This window comes from Solea solea, chromosome 19 (assembly GCF_958295425.1).
Source record: "Solea solea chromosome 19, fSolSol10.1, whole genome shotgun sequence".
NCBI lineage: Eukaryota > Metazoa > Chordata > Actinopteri > Pleuronectiformes > Soleidae > Solea > Solea solea.
The window spans coordinates 18759221-18781631 of NC_081152.1; the positions used below are offsets into that span (position 1 = coordinate 18759221).

Below are 22411 nucleotides of genomic sequence, written 5' to 3' on the forward strand. Positions count from 1 at the left end.
GAGCAAAAATAGCAAGTAGATCGATATTATGGGCTGTTCTTGGTAACATCTAAAACTGCTCCTTTCTCCTTCTCTGGACCATGGACATGGAATGAGCTGCAAAACATAGTTTCACCGTCTTCACATTCAAAGGCATTTTATGGACCGAAAGAAACAAGTATTAAAGGCGCTCTAAAAACTAATAAAAACAAACTCAAACAAAAGTTCAAAACTAAAACCAATGAAAAATCCTAAACTATTATAACCTTGAATGGGACCTTCCTGGCTAAATAAAGGATAAATAAGTAACTGTTGCACATGTTGTCTCGCCTAGTTTTAACAGTCAGGTGGCGCGTGTGTGTGTGTTTGTGCGTCATGTGACAGGAAAGAAGCGGGAGAGAAGCGGCAGCTTTAAAAATCAATGAGGTTTATTTGCAGTCACAATGCTGACACTATAATGTAGCAGACATCCAAACAACTCAAACAGCTACTCACTCTATGGACCCGACACATTCACATCAGAACACAAACATCAGGGACTCGGGGACGCGGCGTCCGCGAGCGCAGACACGTTAGAGATGAGCTAGTTGTCACAAACAGTTAGCAGCGACATCGTCTCCAGAGAGAGAGAGAGTAACACGTGTTGCTAATACACTCGTCTCCTGCTTCTGACAATCTGATGATTGACCGATCAATCAATCAATCAATCAATAATCTCCAGGCGATTTCCTTCAGAGGAGCTCAGACGACCAGGAAGTAGGACGCCACCATCATCAGAGTTCACAGACTTGGACTGTTTGAGCTTCATCACAAGCACCATGAGACGCCACATCACACAAACACACACACACACACACGCACGCACGCGCACACCCACACACACTCACACCAAAAGGACTCCACCACAGGACCTAAAAGGGGGCGGGGCCGTCCCAAAACCTGGTCCAAGGAATCCAGAGTGTAAACAAAATGGCGGGAACTGCACACCAGCCTACCAGAGGGGAAGATGTCGCCGTGACCATGTTGTTTACACGTCAATCGCCGCAGGGAGACAAGCAAGCGTGTTGCTTTTTGATTGAAAGAGACAAGACACACGGTCACACGGACGGACGGGAGGTCAGAAAAAGGAAAATGATGTCATTGTGTCCATGCTGGCTCCATGTGAGTGAGAATACAGAGTGTGGCAAACCGGTTTGTACCAGAAACTCAGGTCGGTTCTACGCATGTGACGCAAGTGAAGCTAATTCCTGTGGAGTAGGTTTTTTGACAGGAAGTAGCTGCACGCCACACCGGGAACAGAAGAAATCAGGGCTCGTGAATCGGTGAAAGTGTGAACCTGGTGGTGTAAAAAAAAAGTGTCATTCTCAAATTACTCAATAAATAACTGTAGGAAACAAGTCCTTAAAAAAGGGATAGTTCATGTTTTTTGAAGTGTGGTTGTATAAGGGACTGTGAGCGCCCCCCTGTGTCGACGACGTGTCAGTACCTCATACAGCTACACTTTAAAAACGTAAAACTATTAATAGTTTCGGCAAATTCTTTTTTGTTGAGAAAAACGTGACACATGTATTGTTTTTTTTCTCCTGCTATTGATGTTTGATCTGATCAATAACAGTGATCAGCTGTTATGGTCCCAAAACAAAAAAACAACGTATTGAAATGATTTAAATGTCTTGAAATTTTAATAAATCAAATTGTAAGTGACGCGAGTCGATGCGGAGACTAACGCGTCAGAAACACGGACGCGATGAGGAGAGGACGTCGGGTGATAAATAACAGAACTGTCCCTTTAAATCAGCCCCGCCCTACTGCTGCTGTGGGCGGGGTCACGTGACTATTTACATCACTATAAACCAGAGACTGAGAAAAATGTACAACATGGCTGCTCTGACTCTCCCTTTGTGTTAGTGTGTATGTGAACCTGTGGCCACACCCCCTTGCCACGCCCCTCGCAGACAGACAGCTGCACTAACTCACTACACTGTAAAAAGCTCAATCACACGTTTTTTGTTGTTTTTTTTCTTTTTCCTCAACTCGTCTTTTGTTTTTAAACTCGATCATTTTTATAAACATTGTTCAAAATGTTACGAAAAAAAATGTACACGTGTTTCTTGTTTGTTTTTTCTTCTTCTGTGTTCGTCTATACAAGGCGGGCAGAAGCAGATTACTACGGTTACCGGCGTTCCCCGCCTGATCTCGCCTGACCACGCCCCCCACCCCCTCCTCTGTGAACGCTCACCTCACACATGCGCCCCCTTCTGTCAGACAGTCAGACTGGCTTTAAAATAGATCTGTATATATTTATATATGCTTATATCAAAAAGGATGAGGAGAGTGAGAGGGCAGGGCCGGGGCGGGGGGGCGGGGCAACTCGCTGAATGTGACCAACGCTCCCGTACGTCGTGTATCCAGGTGAGGAGGAGGAGGTGATCCCTGGGCATCCGGGCCCGAGGGGGGGAGGGAGGGAAGGAGGTAGGCGGGGCCAGGCTGATGCAGAGGCGGTGGAGGAGGTGGGGTGAGGGAGGGGGCGGGGCTCTGTCTGCGGCGTGGGGAGACTCTGCGGTGTGGAATGTCAGCTCATCATGTCATTGCTGTTGACGCCGTACGTCGAGTTCTTCATGCTGTCGTTGACTTCCCGTCGGAACACCGACAAGTTCTGAGTGAACCTGCAAACACACACACACACAAACATATAAGTAAAATACACAAAAAAAGGATTTTTAAATTGAATTTTTGAAGTATTTTAAGCATCAAAACTCAAAATATGCTTAGTTTGTCTTAGGGGTGGGAATCGCCAGACACCTCAATACGATATGATCACGATATTGAGATTTACTGAGTATTTGTGAATCATATACTCACACAACAGCTTTAGTGAGAGTGAGCACTTGGCTCCATCTAGCGGACTAAAAAAATCTTGTTGTCTCTAAAGCGATATAAAATATCCTGATATTTACTGTTTCCACTTTTACCCACGCCCAAAGAAGGGCTGAACAATTCTGAATAAATATTGAATTGCAATTGCGATCTTTGCGATATCAGAGGGAGTGGTTATTTTAACATCATTATTCAGGTTTTCATTCGAAAAACATATTTTGTGTGATTATTTGTGCAAATCTGTGAGAAACAAAGATGATATTTTGACACATTTTGGCTTTAACAAAAATGGCGCCTGCTGCGATTTGAAAATTGCAGGAGGCCGTAATATGATTTCGCTAAAATTTCGATGAATCGCTCAGCCCTAAACCCTAGTTTGACCATTGTGGACTATTGTAAAAACACATTGGCTGCTTCTGTAGAGGAACATAGCCAAGAGAGGGGACGTGAGGGGGCAGCGTCAGCGAGGTAGATGATGGACGGACAGACGGACGTTTAAGATGGTGTTGTAATAATAATAATAATAATAATAATAATAATATGTACTCTGAAACAGCAGGGGGAGCTCCAGACTTGCAGTAGGGCTGCCAAGATTAGTCGACTCGTTGCGATTATGTCGAGCTACTAACTTATAGCTGTCGATGACGATTTCATTAGCCTTAGCACACATTTGTTATGAGTTCACTGTAACGTTATAACAGCGATGTCATGTTTGAATAGGAAATGTGTTTTATAATATATATTCATAGGGCATTGTTTTTGGTTCCATTTTACAAAGCACTAAACATTTACAGCTAAAAACTGTAAAAGGAGTTTTTTTTAAATCACATTAAAAAATGTCAGAAATGCTGCTACAAGCTGCAAAGTTCATTAAAAAGTTAAATTAACTATCATCGTAATTGTCTTTATTTTTAGTTAGCACATACCTTAAACACTATAATGATGGTTATATAGATGCAGCTGCATGCTGGTGTGAAAAGCTGCAATGTACGTATGATCCGATTAGTCGACTAATCGCAAAAATAATCGGTGACAAGTTGATTATCAAGATAATCGTTTGTGGCAGCCCTATTGCAAAGTCACGCGTGCATGTGAGTGCAGCGATAAAACTCCTCCAAACCATTTCATGACTTTTTTATTTGTTTATTTGAATTTTTTTTTACCTGTCTCGATTCTTGGTCAGAAGGTTTCTCTCGATTCCCTCCATCAGGTTCTCGAAACATAAGTGCATGGCCTGCTGCTTCTCTGGAGGCTGACTGTTGACGATGCTGTTCCTCAGGTCAGCAAAGTACTGCGGGACAACAACACACACGTGTGTTAATACACACACACGTGTGTACATGTAGATGATGATGAGTGTGTGTGTGTGTGTTTGTTTTACCTTCTCGTTGAGCAGGATGAGGCCTAACAGCGGCCGTGACATCGACCACTGGTTTCTACAGTCCTCAAAGATGATGATGTTCAGAACAGTGGACAACATCTGCACCACAGTCACATGATCAGTTACTGAGACACGACAACAACCCATTACATGCTTCACAATAAAAGCATTACAAGATGAAGAGTTGTTTACATGACATGACTCAGTCTAAACCAGAGATTTCCCACCCTTCTCATCTTCATTTAAACACACCAAAAGAATAAAAGTGAATAATTACAAACATTTATATGCAAAAACAAACAGTTGTATTTTTTTTTGTTCCTATTCTCACAGTAAATATGGATAAAAACTGTCCATAAAATCATAATCATTTTATTTTGATATCGGTGAAAAAAGCCAGTTATTAAAAATTCAAATTAGGACAATTTCATTCAAATATCATCGGTGCAAAATCGCCAAAAAGTGGCAGTTTAAGTCAAGATGGCGGCCTGTTGGGTTTGGATCATGGTCATGATGTAATTTTTCCTTAATCCCGACCTTCTACACGTGTACTGATTTGTGCTGTTCAGGGTGAAATTGGACAGGGGGCGGTGCACTCATTTGCCCCTCCCACATCCAATGTTTGACACACATTCACTGAACCACTTTCAGATGTTAATTTTCACCATGTCTGATGCGGTCGCAAAAATCTGTGAGTATGGGAAAGGCCTCAAAAATAATATGATTTAGTTTTCATTGTAATTTTAAAATAATTGAAGGGCCACAGACATCAATGGGGGGGGCGAATGTGGCCCGTGACCCCTGATCAAAAACAATCATTTAATTACATTAACCATTAAGATAATAAACCAAAATGTAGTCATAAATTCCCTCTCACCTGTTGGATCATCTCCGGATGCTGCTGCATGATGAGCAGGAAGCGATCGTCCGTTGCCATGGGCGCCGGGCGTTTCTTGGTGGAGCGTGACAGCTGCTTGAACAGGTACGTCACGATGTGGTCCAGACTGGAGCAGCAGCCTGTGCACACCATCGTATCTGACAAACACACACACACACACGTTACACACACACACACACACACACACACGTTACACACATGTAACGCACACACGCTGTAATATCACGTTTGACCAGCAGGCGTCTCACCGAGCGCCGTGAGCCCCTCTGATATGGAGGACAGGATGTACATGACGACGTGCGGCTCCAGACTGGCGATGAAGTTCATGTGGTCCTGCGTCAACACCTCGAGCAGCGAGTAGAATGACTGGCTGAGTTTAGGGTAATCCTGCAGGGGGCGACAGAGAGTCAGCAGCTGTTCAACTGTGTTTTAACGGCGCGTGTGTGTGATGATGTAATGTTGTAACGTACGAGCAGGTCGCTGTGAGGGATGGACAGCAGCAGTTTGATGAAGGTCTGCAGGGCGTTGTCCAGGGCGTCGTCTCCGTAGAGACGGAAGACGCCGAAGTTGACGTAGTTCCCGCTGAGCACCGCCTTCAGCATCGTGAAGCACACGCTGACGCCCTTCAGCTTCACGCCGTACACCTGGTCCTTCGGGACCTCGCCCAACGTCAAGATGCGATTCCCTGAGGAAGACGAGGACGAACAGATGAAGAAACTGAGATTATTCTTTTCATGACGTCTGATCAGAAAACGATTACACAACACAATAACACAATAATATCTATACACAAAAACTGTTGTACAAATCATAGTCATGTCAACGACTGCAACGACGGATCGATTATTAATCAATTACTGAATTAATCGTCAGTGAGTTTGATATTCGATCAGTTTTATTGTTTTTTAAAAATAATTAAAACTAGTTTTCTGATTGTTCAGCTTCTTAAAAGTGAATATTTTCTGCTTTCTTTGCTCCATGTAACAAAGAAATCATTAAATCTATATAACTTTGGACATTTGAGAACATCATTTCAAATGTTTTTTTGTTTTTTTAGATTTTATGGACCAAATAACAAAATAAAGAATTGACAGACTCATCAATTATCAAAAAAATCCTTAGTTGCAGCCTTCAAAGAGTGAATATAGTTTTAGCAACATCATAATCGGGGAAATGTCTTGGTTTCCATGGAAACTCGCCCATATAATGGCTGATTTCATGGACACAAAGATGTAACAATACATTTATATGGAACCAACAAAAGTTATTTATATTAATTAATCACCATAATCAAAGATCAGAATCAAAAGATGAACACATTTAAAATAATAAATAAATGAGGCATTGATGAATAGATGCTGTGATTAAAATGTAAACAGTTCAGTCATAATCCAGTGAATTATTTTGACTGTTATTTTGGTGAACTGACCGTAGGTGGTGATCATCTTGCTGGTTTCTCTGAACAATAAGATGCCGTTTGGTGACGACACGTCGAACTGAAGCCTCTGAGACCTGAAGAAGAAGAGAAAGTGAAGAGTTACATCCAGTTCATGAGAAGAGAGTCTGATCATGTGACCCGACCGAGCGTCGCAGAGTGTCTTCACCTGTTGTGGACGAGCTCGGCCATGAGTTTGAGGACAGGCGTGGTGCATGCTGGGTCGTGGTACCACAGCTCGATGGCGCGCTGTAGGATGGGCATGTAGGCGGGGTATCTGCAGGTGGGTGTGTTCAGGAAACTGCTCAGATATGACAGGGTGAAAACAATTACAGTGCGCGCAGGGTTCCCACAAATTCAGCAAATTCAAGGACTTTTCCAGCACCAATTCCCTGAAATTCAAGGACTGAATGTGCTGACACAGCTTAAGATTGGAGGACAATGGCTTTGTCCACTTTTATTGATTTGCTCTACATCTGGACAAGTGATTGTCCTTGAAATCTTGGTCAAAATCAGTCTTTGTCATTTTCCTTTGGTGAGACAGAGATCTCTTGGAATTTTAATTTCACAGACATCACGTCATCATTTTCTCTCTTGCTTATTGTTCTGCGTGGAATCTCACGTCAAAGGCGGACACAGAGAGACAGTGGACAGTGTCCACATCACCGCGAGGAATTATGACCGCACGTTTGTCCATCAAGCAACGCAGGGCCAGAAACAGTAGGTGGTGTCGTAACAAACAAGGGAGACATTTACCGAAATATCAACTTCACTTCTTTCCTACACAAAACAAACACTTTCAATCACCACATGTCAATTTAGGACAATTTTTGACTTCAAATTCACAAACTTTCAAGGACCTGTGGGGACCCTGTGTGTATATGTGTGTGTGTGAGACATGAGAGGATACATCCAGTCGAACAACATCATGAAGCTCGTCTTTGCGTTGAAGGCGTACGCGATGCCTCGCAGGTCTCGGACCAAACCCACTAGCGTCCTCTACAGGAGACAACAGAGGAGGACGACGATGACAGTTGGTAGTTTATATTAAGATGATCATATGTATATATGTGTGTGTGTGTGTGTGTGTGTCACCTTAGCTTCCTGCTCGTTGAAAGTGTTCGTACTCAACATCTGAGCGACAGTTTCAAACGCAGCCGTCAAAGGCAACATGAACTGTTCAAACTGGTCCTCGTCTTCACCTGCAAACAAACAAACAAACATCTTTTATATTTATCCATAATTCTAACACGCTTTCAGACGTACTGCTGCAACAATGAATCAGTAATTCATTGCTAAATTAATCTCCAACTCAAGTTTGTGTGTGAGAAAACCAGCGATTTTACATCACAGCACACAGGTGCTGTTGATCCACTGCTGCATTCATCACTAAGTACAAATGTGTTATTATATGACTGTAGACGTGATACAAACTTATCAAATGAGGCAGCAGCAGACAGCAGCTCTTTGAGTCTCTGTGAGCTAAAAACGCTGATTTTCTCTATGACTTTGGTGTTGAGAGTAAACAGTTTACAAAGCAACACAAACTTCAGTTTCTTGTTGGAAAATTATTTCTTAATGTGAGATCAAGCAGTAAAAATACAGTATTCTTAAGATATCTACAACTTAAGCTGCTGTAAACTTTATTATGTGGCTAAAATCGCCATTTTCTGATCACTTTGGATGATTTCTTTCATACATTTTGTAGAAATAAAGAATAAAGACTGCGTGAACGTCCACTGTGTGTACTTACCCAGATCAACCATTAGGAGGCGTCCCAGCGCAGTGTAAAAAGTGGTCCGACACCTCATGTCGCTCAGATTGGACTGATTATTCACTCCGAGGAAAGAGAAGTGTTCACTCTGATGCAGCGACACACACACACACACACACACACACACAACAATTGAATTGAACTGAATTGAATTTAACAACAAATAAAACACAAGCATGTTTGTGGTAAACAGCTGCGGCTGCTGTGTAACGGTGTACTCACCGTGTGGTTATTTAACATGAACTGGACCGCGCTGAGCTTTACCAACTTTCTCACGCTGCTGTACGTGAACAAACAGGAAGTCAAGGAGGAAACGGAACAAGGACGAGACTGAGCGTCTAAACATTTATGTACATTCATTATTTAATATGCAGAAAACGTCCTAAAGAGGTGACAAATACACACACACGAGTATATACTATACACACAGACGCACACTAGTGAAGGATATCCTAAAGAGAGGTCGTTGAGTAGCTGCAGTGTCTTGGAGGTGATTGGTTCACACTGGCCCCAATACTTCAAGTTAGTGATGCTGCAAGACACACAAAACATCATTTCCTGCTAATCCAAGATGTCTGCCTTTGACAAACAATTCTCACTGCAACACAAAAACTAAAACACAACAAAACCCTTCAAATCTTAAAAATGTCACCGCTAAATGAACATAAATTGTATAGATAAAAAATGAGTTACTCACATTTTCCCTATAAAAACGCTGAGAACCATCGTCTCGTCGTTCAAACCCAGAACTTCTGATAGTCGTCGATAAAGCTGCAGGTGAACAAACAAACAAACATGTGACACCCTGAAGTACTAACATTCATCCATTCATCATCATTAATTATTCCAGCACAGAAAACATTTTCTTTTTGCCAATATGACATCAATATTTGTTATATATCATCTTTACATTCTTCTGCACCTTTAAAATGAATGAGTAAACGTCCAGGAGATTTTTAAATGGCTATTATTATTATTATTATTATTCAGTTTATAGTAGAAACTAACAATCATTTTCATCATCGATTTATCTGGCAATCGAGTTCTCGATCAATCAACGACTTGTTTGTTCTACAAAATGTCAGAAAATTATGATGTTCTCACATGTTTTGTTGGTGAATCACAATCTCTAAGTCTTTGTTTTATGGAGCAAAGAAACCAGAAAAAACAATAGAAGCAAAGTTGTTGGCAATAAATTTGGTAACAGATTAGCTGCAACTACTAATCAGTTATTAATCTATCAGTGGTGTTACGAATATCCAACAAATAATCCTGTTCAGTATTAAAATAGCATTAAATGTCATTATTGTGACACATTATAAAAGTGGAAAACTGGGACGTTGTAGGGTTTCACACTCTTTAGGAAACCAGGCTAATCCTGGACACACTGGGACAGACCGGGACAATCCGGAACTAAGCGGGACATCTGGTCTCCATGACGTCCACAGATTGTTTGAAGTGTGTTTTCTCAGGGTTTAACTCTGTGATGACAATTCAGGGGGAGGGGCTAACTAACCAACATCTTTCTTTGCCCCGAACAAAGAGTCCGTGATCCCGAAGCGACAACTCCAAAAAACAACAAGAGCCAAACTGCTGTCGTCAGCGTGGACACACACACACACAGGATAAAAGACTTAAGCCCCGCCCCCCCTGCAGACATACAGGGTTAATGGGAGTGTAAAGTCAGGACAGGGTTAATAAAAGCAGCGGTCGCTCACCTTGGACGATTTCTGCACCTGGTCACCGATGTAGATCTTCCTGAACTGTTCAAAGAAGCTGAGCATGGCGAGCTCCAGCCGCTCGTTCCCCGCCTGAGCGAGCCGCGAGTCGGTCAGATTCATCAGCTGCAGCACCCTGACGTGTTCAGAGAAGAAAATATGTTTGACCTTTGGCCTCCCACATTTAAACACTGTACCAAAGAACTCTCTCTCTCTCGACATTCACAGGAGTTGAAAACTATGATATTTCATATATTTCATATCAGAGAAAATTAGAATGAATAAATTCTGTATCAATTACATATCGACCAAAGTCAGGCTATTTCAGATTAAATTCCAATTTTTTTTAAATATCAAAAAAGAGCTTGCTTCTCAAAATGGGGCCTGCAGCCCAAAGTTGGCCCACACCAGGGTTTCATTTGGCCCGCCACTTACATTATTTAAAAAACGCAAAGATATATCTTCAAATATAGAAGAAAGATCTATTTTTTGTGAGATGGAACTCACAATTAAAAATATTGTATAAAAATCGTGTTATATTTTATAGTGTATTACATAAGAGTGTAAAGGCAGATCAACGCTGCACAGGAAGTCAGTGGTGGAGTCAGAAAATAAACAAACAAATTCTCGTGTCTGCTTCAGGTTCTGATTGTTTAAAACAGAGTTACCTGCACTTTAAAAAGCTGATATTTACTGAAATGTATGCACCTTACAAATGTTACGTTGTTATTTAACTATGTTAAAACTAGAAGAATACTTAATCTTAACAAAGTATAATGTATTTCAATGTATTAACGTTCAACGTTCCAAACAACATGACAACTGTTCACTTACCGACAGACTAACTCTCCGTCCATGGCGTCCTGCTCGTCAGTACTCGCAAACGACACCCGCCCACCGATCACCGCTCCGATTATATAAACCAACCATGTTAACCGACCTGAATAAAAACAAATCGGGAGGTTTTAAGACGATCAGAGATTCAAACAAAAACAAACAACGCGGTGAATGGTGTTGGTCAGGCGTTGGCAGCGCGTACCCTCCTGCACGGTGATGTCGGCGGCGCTGGAGTTGGTGGACTGCAGCAGCTCCTGGTACGACTGAGCCGCCTGGTCGAAGAGCTGGACGAGCAGAGCGCACGTCTTCTCGTACTCGCATCTGCCGATGGTGGACAACTGGTCCAACTGCTGCTGGACGAGGCCTGCGTCGTCCAGAGGGTCTTCTAACCCGTCTCTGTGCAGAAACACACACACACACACACACACACCGGGATCAGTGAGTGTACAAGTGACTCCGCCTACTTTCAGAAGTCGCTATGAGACAAACAGTGAGCTTTAAACATCTGATGCAGAGTGAAAATAAACAAAAATGTCAAAGTTGTAAAGCCCAAATTCCATTTATCACGACTCTCATGATTCCAAACACTGATATAAGAGTTAAACTCAAATGTAAACAACATTAAAATCAGGGTAAAAACTCCTGTCTGTATCTAGATTGTCTGTTTCGCAGATTTTAACCACATTTACAAAGATTCACTGAAAGAAAATATGCATTTAACCATTTTCACAAACTGCTGTAAAGCTAATAATATTAGCTAAATATAATTTAGCATTAGTTTACTGAAATAAGCTGCAGGTGGCGTCAATAGCTTCACTGCTGCTTCAGTGTTGTTGTAATATTTGGTTTATTGTGCAAAAAACGTAGGGAATGTCGGGGTTTGCTCATCAGTTCACACGTTCATTCGCTCGCCCACTGTTTGTGCTATTTTCTAGTGAAGCAAAAACACATGATTTCTCTCTTTCTTCTTTTATTCCCGGAAAGTGTTTCCATCGCAGTCATTCCCATCTGCCTTTGATCCATTTAGCCAACTTTGAAAAACTTTGGTGTGACATTTCAAGTCTTTTTTATATTTTCTGAGTTTGGATTCAGTTGAAATTGAGAGGAAATATGGGACAGTGACTATAAATACATTATAAATCAATTATTTAATTACTATTTTGTTAATCAATTAATCAGTGTGAGTGTTTAATTACATAAACTAAGCTCTCTGACCTTTCAGCCTCTTATACGGGCACACTTTCTGATTTCTTTGCTCCATATGACAAAGAAATCATTAAAACGGAATCATTTTTGCCTTTTGGACAAAAAAAAGTTCTGACATTTTCTGGACCAAACAACTAATCCACTGAGAAGATTAAGAAGAAAACTGATTAAGAAAAGAAAATAATGAGCTGTGTGTGTTTGACTGTGTGTATGTGTGTGATGTTACCTGAGGATGACGTGGACTGACTCCAGCCGTGACGTGATGTAGGCCTTGGTGACCTCCGGCGTGTACGTCTCCAGCAGGTGAGGCTCTGTGGCTTTGACGTAAGGAACGGACGCAGCCAGACGCTGCCACAGACTCAGCAGGTAGTGGACGCTGTTGGGAGCAAACTCCCAGTGCTGTGACACACACACACACACACACAAGAGTGAACCACTGAGTGGTTTAACACTGAATACATCGTTTTATGTGAGGAAAACAGCAACACACACACACGCACCTGCAAACTGGTGACGGTGAAGTTGGCTATGAGCCGAATCACCTCGGGGTAGTTTTCTACTTTGACCAGTTCACCCAGCTGGTAGTTGCTCTTCAGCCTCGCCAGCAGGCGGCAGAACTCGTGGTAGTTGTTGGGATCAGGTAAACACTGGAACACGAGATATATACTGCGTATATTAAAGACGTAGACATTTGACACTTTTTATAACGGCCGTTTATTGGAAAATAGACATTTTTGTTCTCACAAACCTGATAAATGCTGCTAAACGAAGGTTAATATTTCCAAATTGGTTTTGATGACCTGTTTTACTTTGCTTGTTCTAACCATAAAAACGGACCAGAGAATGTCCTGTAACTAAGTGCTTTTGCCCATTTTCCCCGAATAACTTCCAATATCTATTATATATTTTTATTTATTATATATCTATTTAGCAATTTACTGCATGTTGAAATACTGTTTAAAAAACAATTTTAAATGAAGAAAAACAAAAAGGTTTCCAGGCGTTTTTCCCAACTCTCTCCTCTCTGGTGACAAAGGCGCTGATTTTATTATTTAATTAAATTACCGTAATAACCACACGTTGGCTTTGACGTGCAACTGCTCAGCTTTCAGAAACCGCTGGAAATGTTTCCGATAGCACAAACTGTGGTGTAGCTATGGCGACTTGTGCGGAGTGAAAGGGTTAATGTTTAGTTTACACATTTTTCTCTTTAAAATACCGTTACTGTCAGTAACTGGTTAGTGAAGTTAAACAATTAGTGAAATTTTCACATATTCTAGTGTTGTAAGAGCAGAACATGAAACTGACACTGAGAAGGTGAGTCACTCACCTGTGGGTTGGCCAGTATCCTCTTGACTCCGTCCACCAGGTGTGACAGAAACTTTGCTCGCTCCGCGTTGTTGAAGAGGGATCTTCTGACGGAGGCGATCTGAACTAGACACGACAAAACCTGCACCAACACACAAACACAAACACATGAGCATGACACAAAAAACTCAAGCCTGGTGATGATCGTGATCTGTCAAAGTAAAAGATGTGTTCACACCAATAACAAGGCAGCATGTGTTCTTCCTGTTTGTTTTTCCCCCCCGTCACTCACCAGTGGAGAAAGTGATGGAGGGATGGAATGATATAAATTGAAGAAGAGCTGCAGGGTGGAGGAATCGAGAAACGCTGCAGGAGAGGAATACACCGGAGAGTTAGTCGTCGTGTAGTACGTGTTCACATGTATATACATGGATATAAACTAAATCGTCCCATAAACATCACCATTCATTTGCATATTCATTAACATTTACCCACTGGAGCTTTGAACTACAGACACAACACCGCCTCACTCACCTGATCTCCATGACGTGGGGATCTGTACAGTGCAGAGGTCGTCCGACGACTCGTCTGTGGAAGTTCCTATGAAGTCGTAGTTGAGGCAGTTGTAGCTGAGTTTGAGCAGCTGCATCAGGAGACCGTGCTGAGACTCATCGTTCAGATTTAAGTTCTTCCCCGAAGCCTGAAGACACAGAAACGCAGAGACTATGATCGGTGGCTGACCAGTGGATATTTTACCTCCTCTGAACAGTTTTTGCAGCTTTAGACTCATAATATTCCATTTTTGAATTGAATTGAATGCCTTTATTGTCATTATACTTATTAGAGGTGAATAATAAAAGCTTAAAATTAAACCTAAATATTCCAGGGAAATTTGTGATCACAATTCCCAGACTTTTGGCAGCAGCAGGATTTTTCAGGTTATCTGCAGACCTTTGTTTGGAGTAGAGCGTCAACACTTGATCCACACTGGGATCCTGATTGGTTCTACGCATGTGCAAAGTGCAGCCACTTCCTGTCAAAACTCGAACCCCCGTAACAGCTTTTATAAAAGGAAGTAAAAAAAAAACATCTGGTTTCCAGTACAAATCAGGCAGAGTGTTGAGAGTTACGGTGTTCCTTGAATGTCTCTCGTGGCAGATTCATTCATCTCCGTTCCAGTAACTTGAACTTGCCCTTCAACGGCCAAAAACGTGACCTTTGATGACCCAAGAAATGCACACACAAACATACGCACAGTACAAATATATTGTTTCCTTTTCCTCTGAGACGACGTACCTGTTTGAGGAGGTTACAGGAAAGAGTGAAGATATCAAAGAGGGACGAGTCTCTGAACGACGACGCGATCTTCCTGTGTTTAGTGAGAGGATGTGTTGTGTCGGCCTGCGGAGAAAACATACGATGTTTATCGACACAGAGTCAACAGAAGAATGGTGAGGTCCAGTTGAAGTTGGAAGTTAGGACTGGAACACCCTCTCAGGTTGGATTTCCAAGTTGTAAAGTTGGAGCAAAAACCACAAACCCGAACATAGGATTCCAAGATAGCTGCCACTTAAGTCTAAAGCAAAGACTCTTCTTTTCTGGACTTAATTGTTAAAAGTTGTCTCTACTGAAAAAGAGCAGGAATAACAAAGGCTTTCTTGCCAAATTATGTGTTCAATTAAATGATGTTGTTTTTAAATTGAACATCGCCTGAAGTGTCACTGATGACCAAGACAAATTTCCCTCTTGGACAATTAAGTTTATCTTGAAATCCATGTCCCCCCCCCGACTTCACAACTAGGACACGATCAGCCTGATGGTGACGTCACTCCCAGTTCCGACTTCCAACCTCCAACGTAAATGGAACATAAAGACATGAGAGCGTACCTGGTTGATCTCATTGGTCAGCTGGGACAGAATGGTCACACCGATGATGCAGTGTTCAACACTATCCTGTAAACAAACACGGAACAGTGACGCATTAACTAAGCAGCTGTGACACAAAACCCCGACATGTCTGCAGGTCGATCACATGACCACACACACACACACACAAACACACACCTGTAGAAAGCGCGTCACATCAGCGATGACGTTCCTGAAGACGTAGTCATCTTTCTGACAGTCGAACCAGCCCAGTTTGGTGATCCGCGCGTACAGTTGGATCAACGCCTGGGTGACGAACGCCGCCAACTTCGGCCGCGTCGCCAGATAATTCAGTACATAGTTCCCTGAACGTTACAGAAACATTAATAATAGGTGAGCGAGGTCAGGGCAGGAACACACTAACAAAGCAGTGTCATTGTTCAGACAGAAGGAGGAGTTCACTCACGGATGTCGATGCGTTGCTCCAGAGGCAGAGGGTTACTGGTCCGAGACACCAGTTTAGACAAACATGTGGCCGCAAGCAGCTGAGAATATGACGACTGCGACGAGACCAAAACAACAAAACAACAAAACAACAAACCATGTTAGAATAAATCAGAAAGAAACTTAAGCAAGTGACAAAATGCAACTAATACATCCTGTCTGTCCTTTAATTAAAGGTCCAACCAAAACATTGAAAGTCATGTATTTTTTTAATGGTAGTAACATACTTTTTGTCAGAACATTTTCAAAAGTACAGACAATTTAAATGTTGAGCATAAAAAGAGCACTGGAGTTTAGTTAAGTGCGGAAAATCCACAGCAACATTAACAGTTACACTCATCCCTGTCCGGCCGTCAGCCCCTCAGGCCAAAGCTCCACCCCAAAAAAACGCACTACAAGTTGCCAAGAAGTTCAGATTTTTTGCGAGTGGTGTAATGTTGTTTAGCAACATTAGTAACATGTTTTTGGTAACTTAACGGCAGCAGAGCATGAAACCAAATAAGCTTTAATTATCACACGATGGAATCAACAAGAGTGACTTATAAACATGTTAATGTTCAGGGTTTTTGTCTCTGTTCTCTCACGATGAAGTGCGACTAATCAAGAGCAACTGTGATGAATGAGTGTGTGAGTGAAACAGGACCTTTTTTATATCAGAGAGACTTATTCTGTAGATTAGTTACAGAAGTGGAAACTGTGCCAGCTTTGTTTTGAATGAGGCAACAAAAGCGAGTGTTTGATCTAAAGGTCGATTGATGTGGGTTTTTCTATGACAACAGCTGATGCCAATTTTTTTTTCAGAAAGAGGGCAGCCAATGGTCGGTAATGGACGCAATTTTTTTCTTTGGCCCATAAATTAAGCCAATTTTAAATTGTTATTGAAGTTACTCGGCAACACTAACAGTCGGTCTCTTCAATCTAAATTTTAAATCTGCATTGTGGTGCAATTATACACGGTATTTTTATTTAGTAATATTAAAAACATTAACTACATGACACAAGTAACCTAAAAAACTAATAAAAAAAAAGATACTTTTGGATGAGAAAGTAAAGTTTTAGTGACCAAGTATCAAGTTTCTGAGTAAAAAAAATAGGCAGAATTAGTGATAAAAATTGCAAATATTGTTATTATTACTTATAAATGAGTTATCAGTCAACCTCAATTGACGATGATGCTTAAATGAGGTACTGAGCAGCTCTATTCTGCAGCAAAACATTGACGTTAGGTAAGAATTGGTCTTGTTTTTTTAAACGGTGTGTTGTAGAGCATGTAGGTGACAGTGACGCAGTGAGCTGGACACAGTGGACACTCACACTCCCTCTCTCCAGCAGCAGCTGACACTTGCTGAGACAGTCGGGGCTGTTGGTGAACTCGACCAGAGCTTTCTCTGCCTGGAGTCGGACGGCGGTGTCGGTGGTCTCGTACAGCTGCTTACACAGGATCTCCAGCTGGGCAAGGCCCTGATAAAGAGAGAGACACGTGGAAGACAACAGACTTATCAGTGAGCGACAGACACACACACACGTGTGTCGCAGACAAGATCCTCTGAATCTTCATCAGCATCATCCGTGAAAGAGAGAGAACAGCGTGTTCCTCTTCCAACAACACGGCTTCAACACGTAAACCATTTCACCCTCAAGTAAAAGTGTCACAGAAGTGTTGTTTTGTGAACAAAACATTCAATATTATTGTTTTCTGTCGGACATCAACTCTGCTTTAACAATATTAAACTTACCATACAATCTATGCTGAATTTCTCCTAGTAATTAGCAACTAACATGTTCACTGTTTAATACTATAGTCTGCAACAGGCCTGTAACAAACAAACAAATTCATACTTTGATAAATGACTCTCTTTGTGCGTCTTAAGCTTTTTAAATATAAATATGTTCCTTTGTTCGTCCATGACAGTAGCAGCTATTAGTTTGGTTATCGATTAATCTGTCAATTATTTTCTCCTGCATTGTCTTTCATTGTTTCCCAAACCTCAAAAATGACAATGTGCTTGTTTTTCTCGTTGATTGTTGTCACAGCCCTGGTAAAGTCAATAACACTGCTCGTCTGTCATCATCTCTGAGGTTTACGGAACACAGAACTAATCATTTCCTGACATTTTTATGAACCAAACAACGATAATTAATCAAGAAAATAATTGCCAGATGAGCCTGGACTGAAAATAATCATCAGTTTCAGCACAAATGTTCAAATTAAATCCTAAAAATACTAAAACAAATTCTTGCCATATAACCAAAAAATTAGCTCACATTCTTGATTTTCATGATGTTTTGTTCCATTGACGAAAACTGGTGAGCCATGCACACAGTGACAGCAAGATGCCAGTTACTCATAAATAAATTTAAAATGGTGGAGCCGGCAGGTTACAAAACAAAGTTACTGGTGATGGAGGTCTGGGTTTGAAGGAGGGGGGAGGGCAGGGGGTCGTGTTTCATTGTGGTGTGTGTGTGTGTGTGTGTGTGTGTGTGAGGGAGAAAAAAAAAACTCTGCTGGCGTCAGATAAGAGCTCTGACTGTGAATACTTCACTTCATCATTAACACTCCAGATGACGTCACGGCACATAAACAGGCAGGTGGTCATGTGACAGTCATGTGACAGTCATGTGACAGGGACGACTGAGGAGGACCAAAACATATTTATAGGCAACGTCAAAGTCAGGAGTCTTCATTGAAACTATCAACGGGAAGTGAACTCAAATTAAAAGTGTTGACGACAAATACTGTAAATAAAGTGTCCAACACTACAGCAGCAGGAGATACAGAGAGACTCAACTATTTATACGATTTATATTAAAGTTAGAGTTTTCTGAAGTTGTACGATGTACTGAGCGACACACAAAGCTCCTAGGGTACACAGCGACTGCCAGAGGAGACAAGAAAAAAAGTTACTTAGAACAGGTCTACAACAAGATCAATAATCTTTACTTAATTAACTGCAACTATTAACGATTCAAGGGGTTTCAGTTCAGTTCAAGTTTTCAGCTTGTGAAAAGGTGAATATTTTCTGGTTTCTTTGCTCCATATGACAAATAAATCTTTAAAAATTAATAATTTTGTTTGTGAAATTATTCCTAATTTTGTGGAAAACATAAAACAACATTTAAATGATCACTGATCAACAATTAATCATTTTGTGGACTGAGCAAGTAAAAAAGAATCATCAGATTAATCGATTATAAAACAAAAATCGTTACTTACAGCCCTACTAAAGAATATGTACGCTGCTTTATCTCTCCGTTAAAAGACCACTTCCAACAGGAAAACTAAAGTTTGTGTGACTTTTATAACCAAACGATTTTACATCACGACACACAGGAGTTTGTTGAGCCACTGCTGCCTTTATCAGTACATTCAAATGTGTTTTATTGTGATTTCTCAGTTTGACCCAAAGTGAAACAATCTTAAATGTTTCTGTAGACCTTACACGTTTATAGAGATGTAACAATATTAATAATTCCATGATATTGTGAAACCAAAAGTGTTTCTTCACAAACATTATTTGTGACGATAATAAACATTAGCTACTCTTGGCAAAAACTATACTTTTGTTTTAGCCGCAGTTCAACAGAGTGTTGGGAAATGAGAACTTACAGGATCATTATCCCACATGTGCCCGGCAGCAACCTTTACACCCTGACCGCCGCCTCTACAGATCTAGTACAGCAAAGATGATGATCATCAGAGCGTGGAGAGAGAGAAGGCTTCAGAGGCTTCTAAATCAGACTGTGGAAGCACTATGATGTCCTTGTGTCAGGAAATTAGAGAAGAAAAAACGGTGACGGACAAACAAAAAATGAATATGCAGACGCTGCCAGTCTGCAGTGACCTACACGTTGGGGAATTAAGAGTAATACGAGAAGCAACTTGGCAAATCATCACCCTGTAAAACTGTGTGAAGATGCGAGGAAAGACAAAATCCAGCCAAAGAAAAGTGTTTACACACTTCAACCACAGCAAAGCCAGAGCTCACAGGATGTGTCTGTGAATAAATAAGCCAAAAACTACGGCAAATGTTCTGTCGCGGACAACGAAGAATTCAGAAGGTTTTATTTACACTCTGGAGTATAAACAAACGTACAACATCTTCACTCAGACAAAATGTAGTCAAACGCAAGCTCTTTCCAAAGAGACACACGATAAATAATAACATTACCATTAAAATACCACAATTACTATGTTACTGTTGGTCTAGTTACCATGGTGTTATCAAGGGCTGCACAACATATGTAAATTTAACACCATTTTGATATCAATGTGCACAATATAACTGCCAAAGAAAAAAAAAAAATAAATATATATATATATATATATGTTCATTTTCTCAATTAATGGAGTGCTTGTTTGGACCGTAAAATATCAGAAAAAGGTCAATCGGTGTTTACCAAATCTGGAAATGACGATGTTCTCGAATGTCTTGTTTTGTCCAAAAAAACAAAAATGATTCAGTTTTAATGATATCTTTGTTGCATGGAGCAAAGAAACCATAAGATATTCACATTTAAGCAGCTGAAAAATCAGAAAAACTGGTTTTAAATACTGAAAAAAAAACACTGAAACTGATTAAATTGAATTATCGTTGTAGCCCCATTACATTTATTTAAAAATAAATGAATTATTTTTATATAAAATAATCTTTTTGGAAAGTAAATAATGACATTCACTGCTTTCACTGATATGCAAAGAGCAGAAGGCGGTAACACTGTAACACCTAGTACTTGTTTATTTATTCAAATCATATCTCACTACAATATTCAACAATGTTATGACATGTGACAAATATTTCCATAGTTTCCTGCAGCCAAGTGTGACGACAATATGATATTTTAACTTTTTTTTGTCACTTGGAAATGACAGCTATGCTGTACGACTTTATATATAGTGCAGCAGTGTGTATATTTTGACTTCTGGTATCGAGCAGTTTTATTTTTAAAGGTGGTTTTAGTCTCGCATATCTGGCAACCCCTGAGCCCTTGTTTCCAGGGAAGCGGCTTCTCTTGGAGCTGCACGTCCACACTAACCGCTGTCACAGCCTCTCAGTCCGCACCAGCATCCACTCTGCTGGCTTCTGGGATGAGGAGGCAGCCGAGCATCCTCCTCTCCATCATCATGGAGGAGAAGTGACGGGCAGATCCAGGGGTTTGCCCTGCTTCTGCTTCTCCTGCTCCTCCTCCCCTGCTTCCCAGACATGTGTCGGTGTGGAGCGGCTATCTCCAGCCAAGCTAACTCAACACAGCTGCACTGCTCTGTTATACACATAAACAAAACCCCCGAGGTGTCAAACCTAGACCCGTGTCCCTCCATAACCCCAGCAGCGGCGGACACACGAGGCCAGATCCGGAGACGAACACTCCGATAAACCGAACCGTGTTTTCAAACGGGCTCGGGCGGGAGAAGTTGACGTCTGGAGGCTGGAGCTAACATTAGCCTAGCATGCTATGTGGTCAGCTAGCTTTAGCCCAGCGGGACAACAAGTGCACAAACACGGTTATGGTTTAAATGCTAAAACGGGGCGAGTCAAAGTGGGTTTATTTGATTAATGTTTACATTTCGCTGCTCACTGGCGCCAAACTCTCAGTAACCAGGCAGAGTTAGCCTGACAACAGCTAGCCGTCCGCGGACAACCGATGCTCTTTTATTGTTTACTTCAATAAAACACGCTGCTCCCTCGCACGGTTAGCCCGCCGGTGCCGTGCCTCCAACCGACACAAACGTCGGGAACCGCGCAGACTCTAAGGCACAGCGTTTGTGGCTTCTCGTCCAATTTCACAGCCTCAAATCATTCTCTGTGATCGCAGCTACCACGAGCTAACCCCCAGCATCCACAGGCAGCCTCAGCAATGACAGCAGGCCACAAGTCAACACACACAGGCGGCCACATCCTTTCTTTTAACGCCGCACAGCAGCAGCAACACGGCCGACTCCCGCACGCAACCGCCGCACACGGCCCCCGTGGCGGCAGCACAGCGCCAGAATACGCGCTCACACTCCTCCTCCCGTTCCCGGAGAAACTGTCGGTCACAAAAACATGAATCCTCCACTTACCTGCACATGATCCGCCATTTTTCTCCATTTCATGCACCTCTCACTCCCCCGCTTATGGGTATGGACAGCGACAACAGCGCCCCCCGCGGAGGCCACGTGAACAGCTGCCCATTCATTCCACACCAAAGCACGTTTGCATCAGGTTTACATGGAGAGACCTGAATAATCTTATAATGAGTAATTCTGTCAGACATGATTGAAGTGATCTAGGACTACAATCCAGTGCTGTAATCCAGGACTAAAACAATACAGTACTGAACTTTTCAGTTTTCAATTGTAATCCAGGATTGAAATAATGCAGAGCAGCAGTTATCTAGGATTGTAGTAAACCAGGACTGATTTAATCCAGCCTGTCATTATGACTGAAATAATCCAAAACCAGACTATTACAGTACTGAATCATCCAATACTGAAGTAATTTATTCTTGTGTGGTAGAACTACAGTCATCCATGATAATGGCTGATATAGTTCATTGATCCAGTACATTAATCAGGACTAAAACAGTACATTACTGAAGTAATTCACTATTATAATCCAGGAATAAGTAGTCTAATTATGAAATAATGCAC

The 22411-nt window shown here is 41.5% G+C and overlaps 1 protein-coding gene across 5 annotated transcripts; it reads right to left on the reverse strand.

Moving 5' to 3' along the window:
• Positions 1–385: 385 nt before the first annotated feature.
• xpo7 (exportin 7) lies at positions 386–21954 on the reverse strand. 5 transcript variants are annotated; one of them, XM_058617318.1, is made up of 28 exons: positions 21842–21954; positions 17098–17244; positions 15746–15839; positions 15478–15644; positions 15301–15366; positions 14710–14814; positions 13948–14113; positions 13706–13779; positions 13436–13555; positions 12606–12752; positions 12332–12504; positions 11102–11295; positions 10897–11002; positions 10063–10198; positions 9042–9115; positions 8796–8876; positions 8567–8630; positions 8324–8432; positions 7666–7772; positions 7481–7569; positions 6740–6847; positions 6565–6647; positions 5606–5820; positions 5384–5522; positions 5115–5272; positions 4238–4336; positions 4020–4147; positions 386–2645 (listed from the first exon to the last, which is right to left on the reverse strand). In XM_058617318.1, exons 1-28 carry the CDS (start codon positions 21872–21874, stop codon positions 2552–2554), a joined length of 3276 nt encoding a protein of 1091 aa, XP_058473301.1. In that variant the 5' UTR covers positions 21875–21954; the 3' UTR covers positions 386–2551. The 5 variants fall into 5 exon arrangements, with proteins under 5 accessions (XP_058473301.1, XP_058473298.1, XP_058473300.1 ...); XM_058617315.1 differs by having other exon boundaries at positions 13652–13779; XM_058617317.1 differs by lacking the exon at positions 21842–21954 and adding an exon at positions 19391–19423 and having other exon boundaries at positions 13652–13779.
• Between the last annotated feature and the right edge of the window lie 457 nt (positions 21955–22411).

What these genes read in the sequence shown, in the direction of transcription:
- xpo7 (XM_058617314.1), bottom strand. Translation starts at nt 18,132, where the DNA reads ATGAGTAACTGGCATCTTGCTGTCACTGTGTGCATGGCTCACCAGTTT. An exon ending in TGCTGCTGGAGAGAGGGAGT is followed by an intron (nt 15,840 to 17,097) that starts GTGAGTGTCCAC and finishes GTCTCGTCGCAG; the next exon opens with TCGTCATATTCTCAGCTGCT. An exon ending in CGACATCACCGTGCAGGAGG is followed by an intron (nt 11,003 to 11,101) that starts GTACGCGCTGCC and finishes GTTTTTATTCAG; the next exon opens with GTCGGTTAACATGGTTGGTT.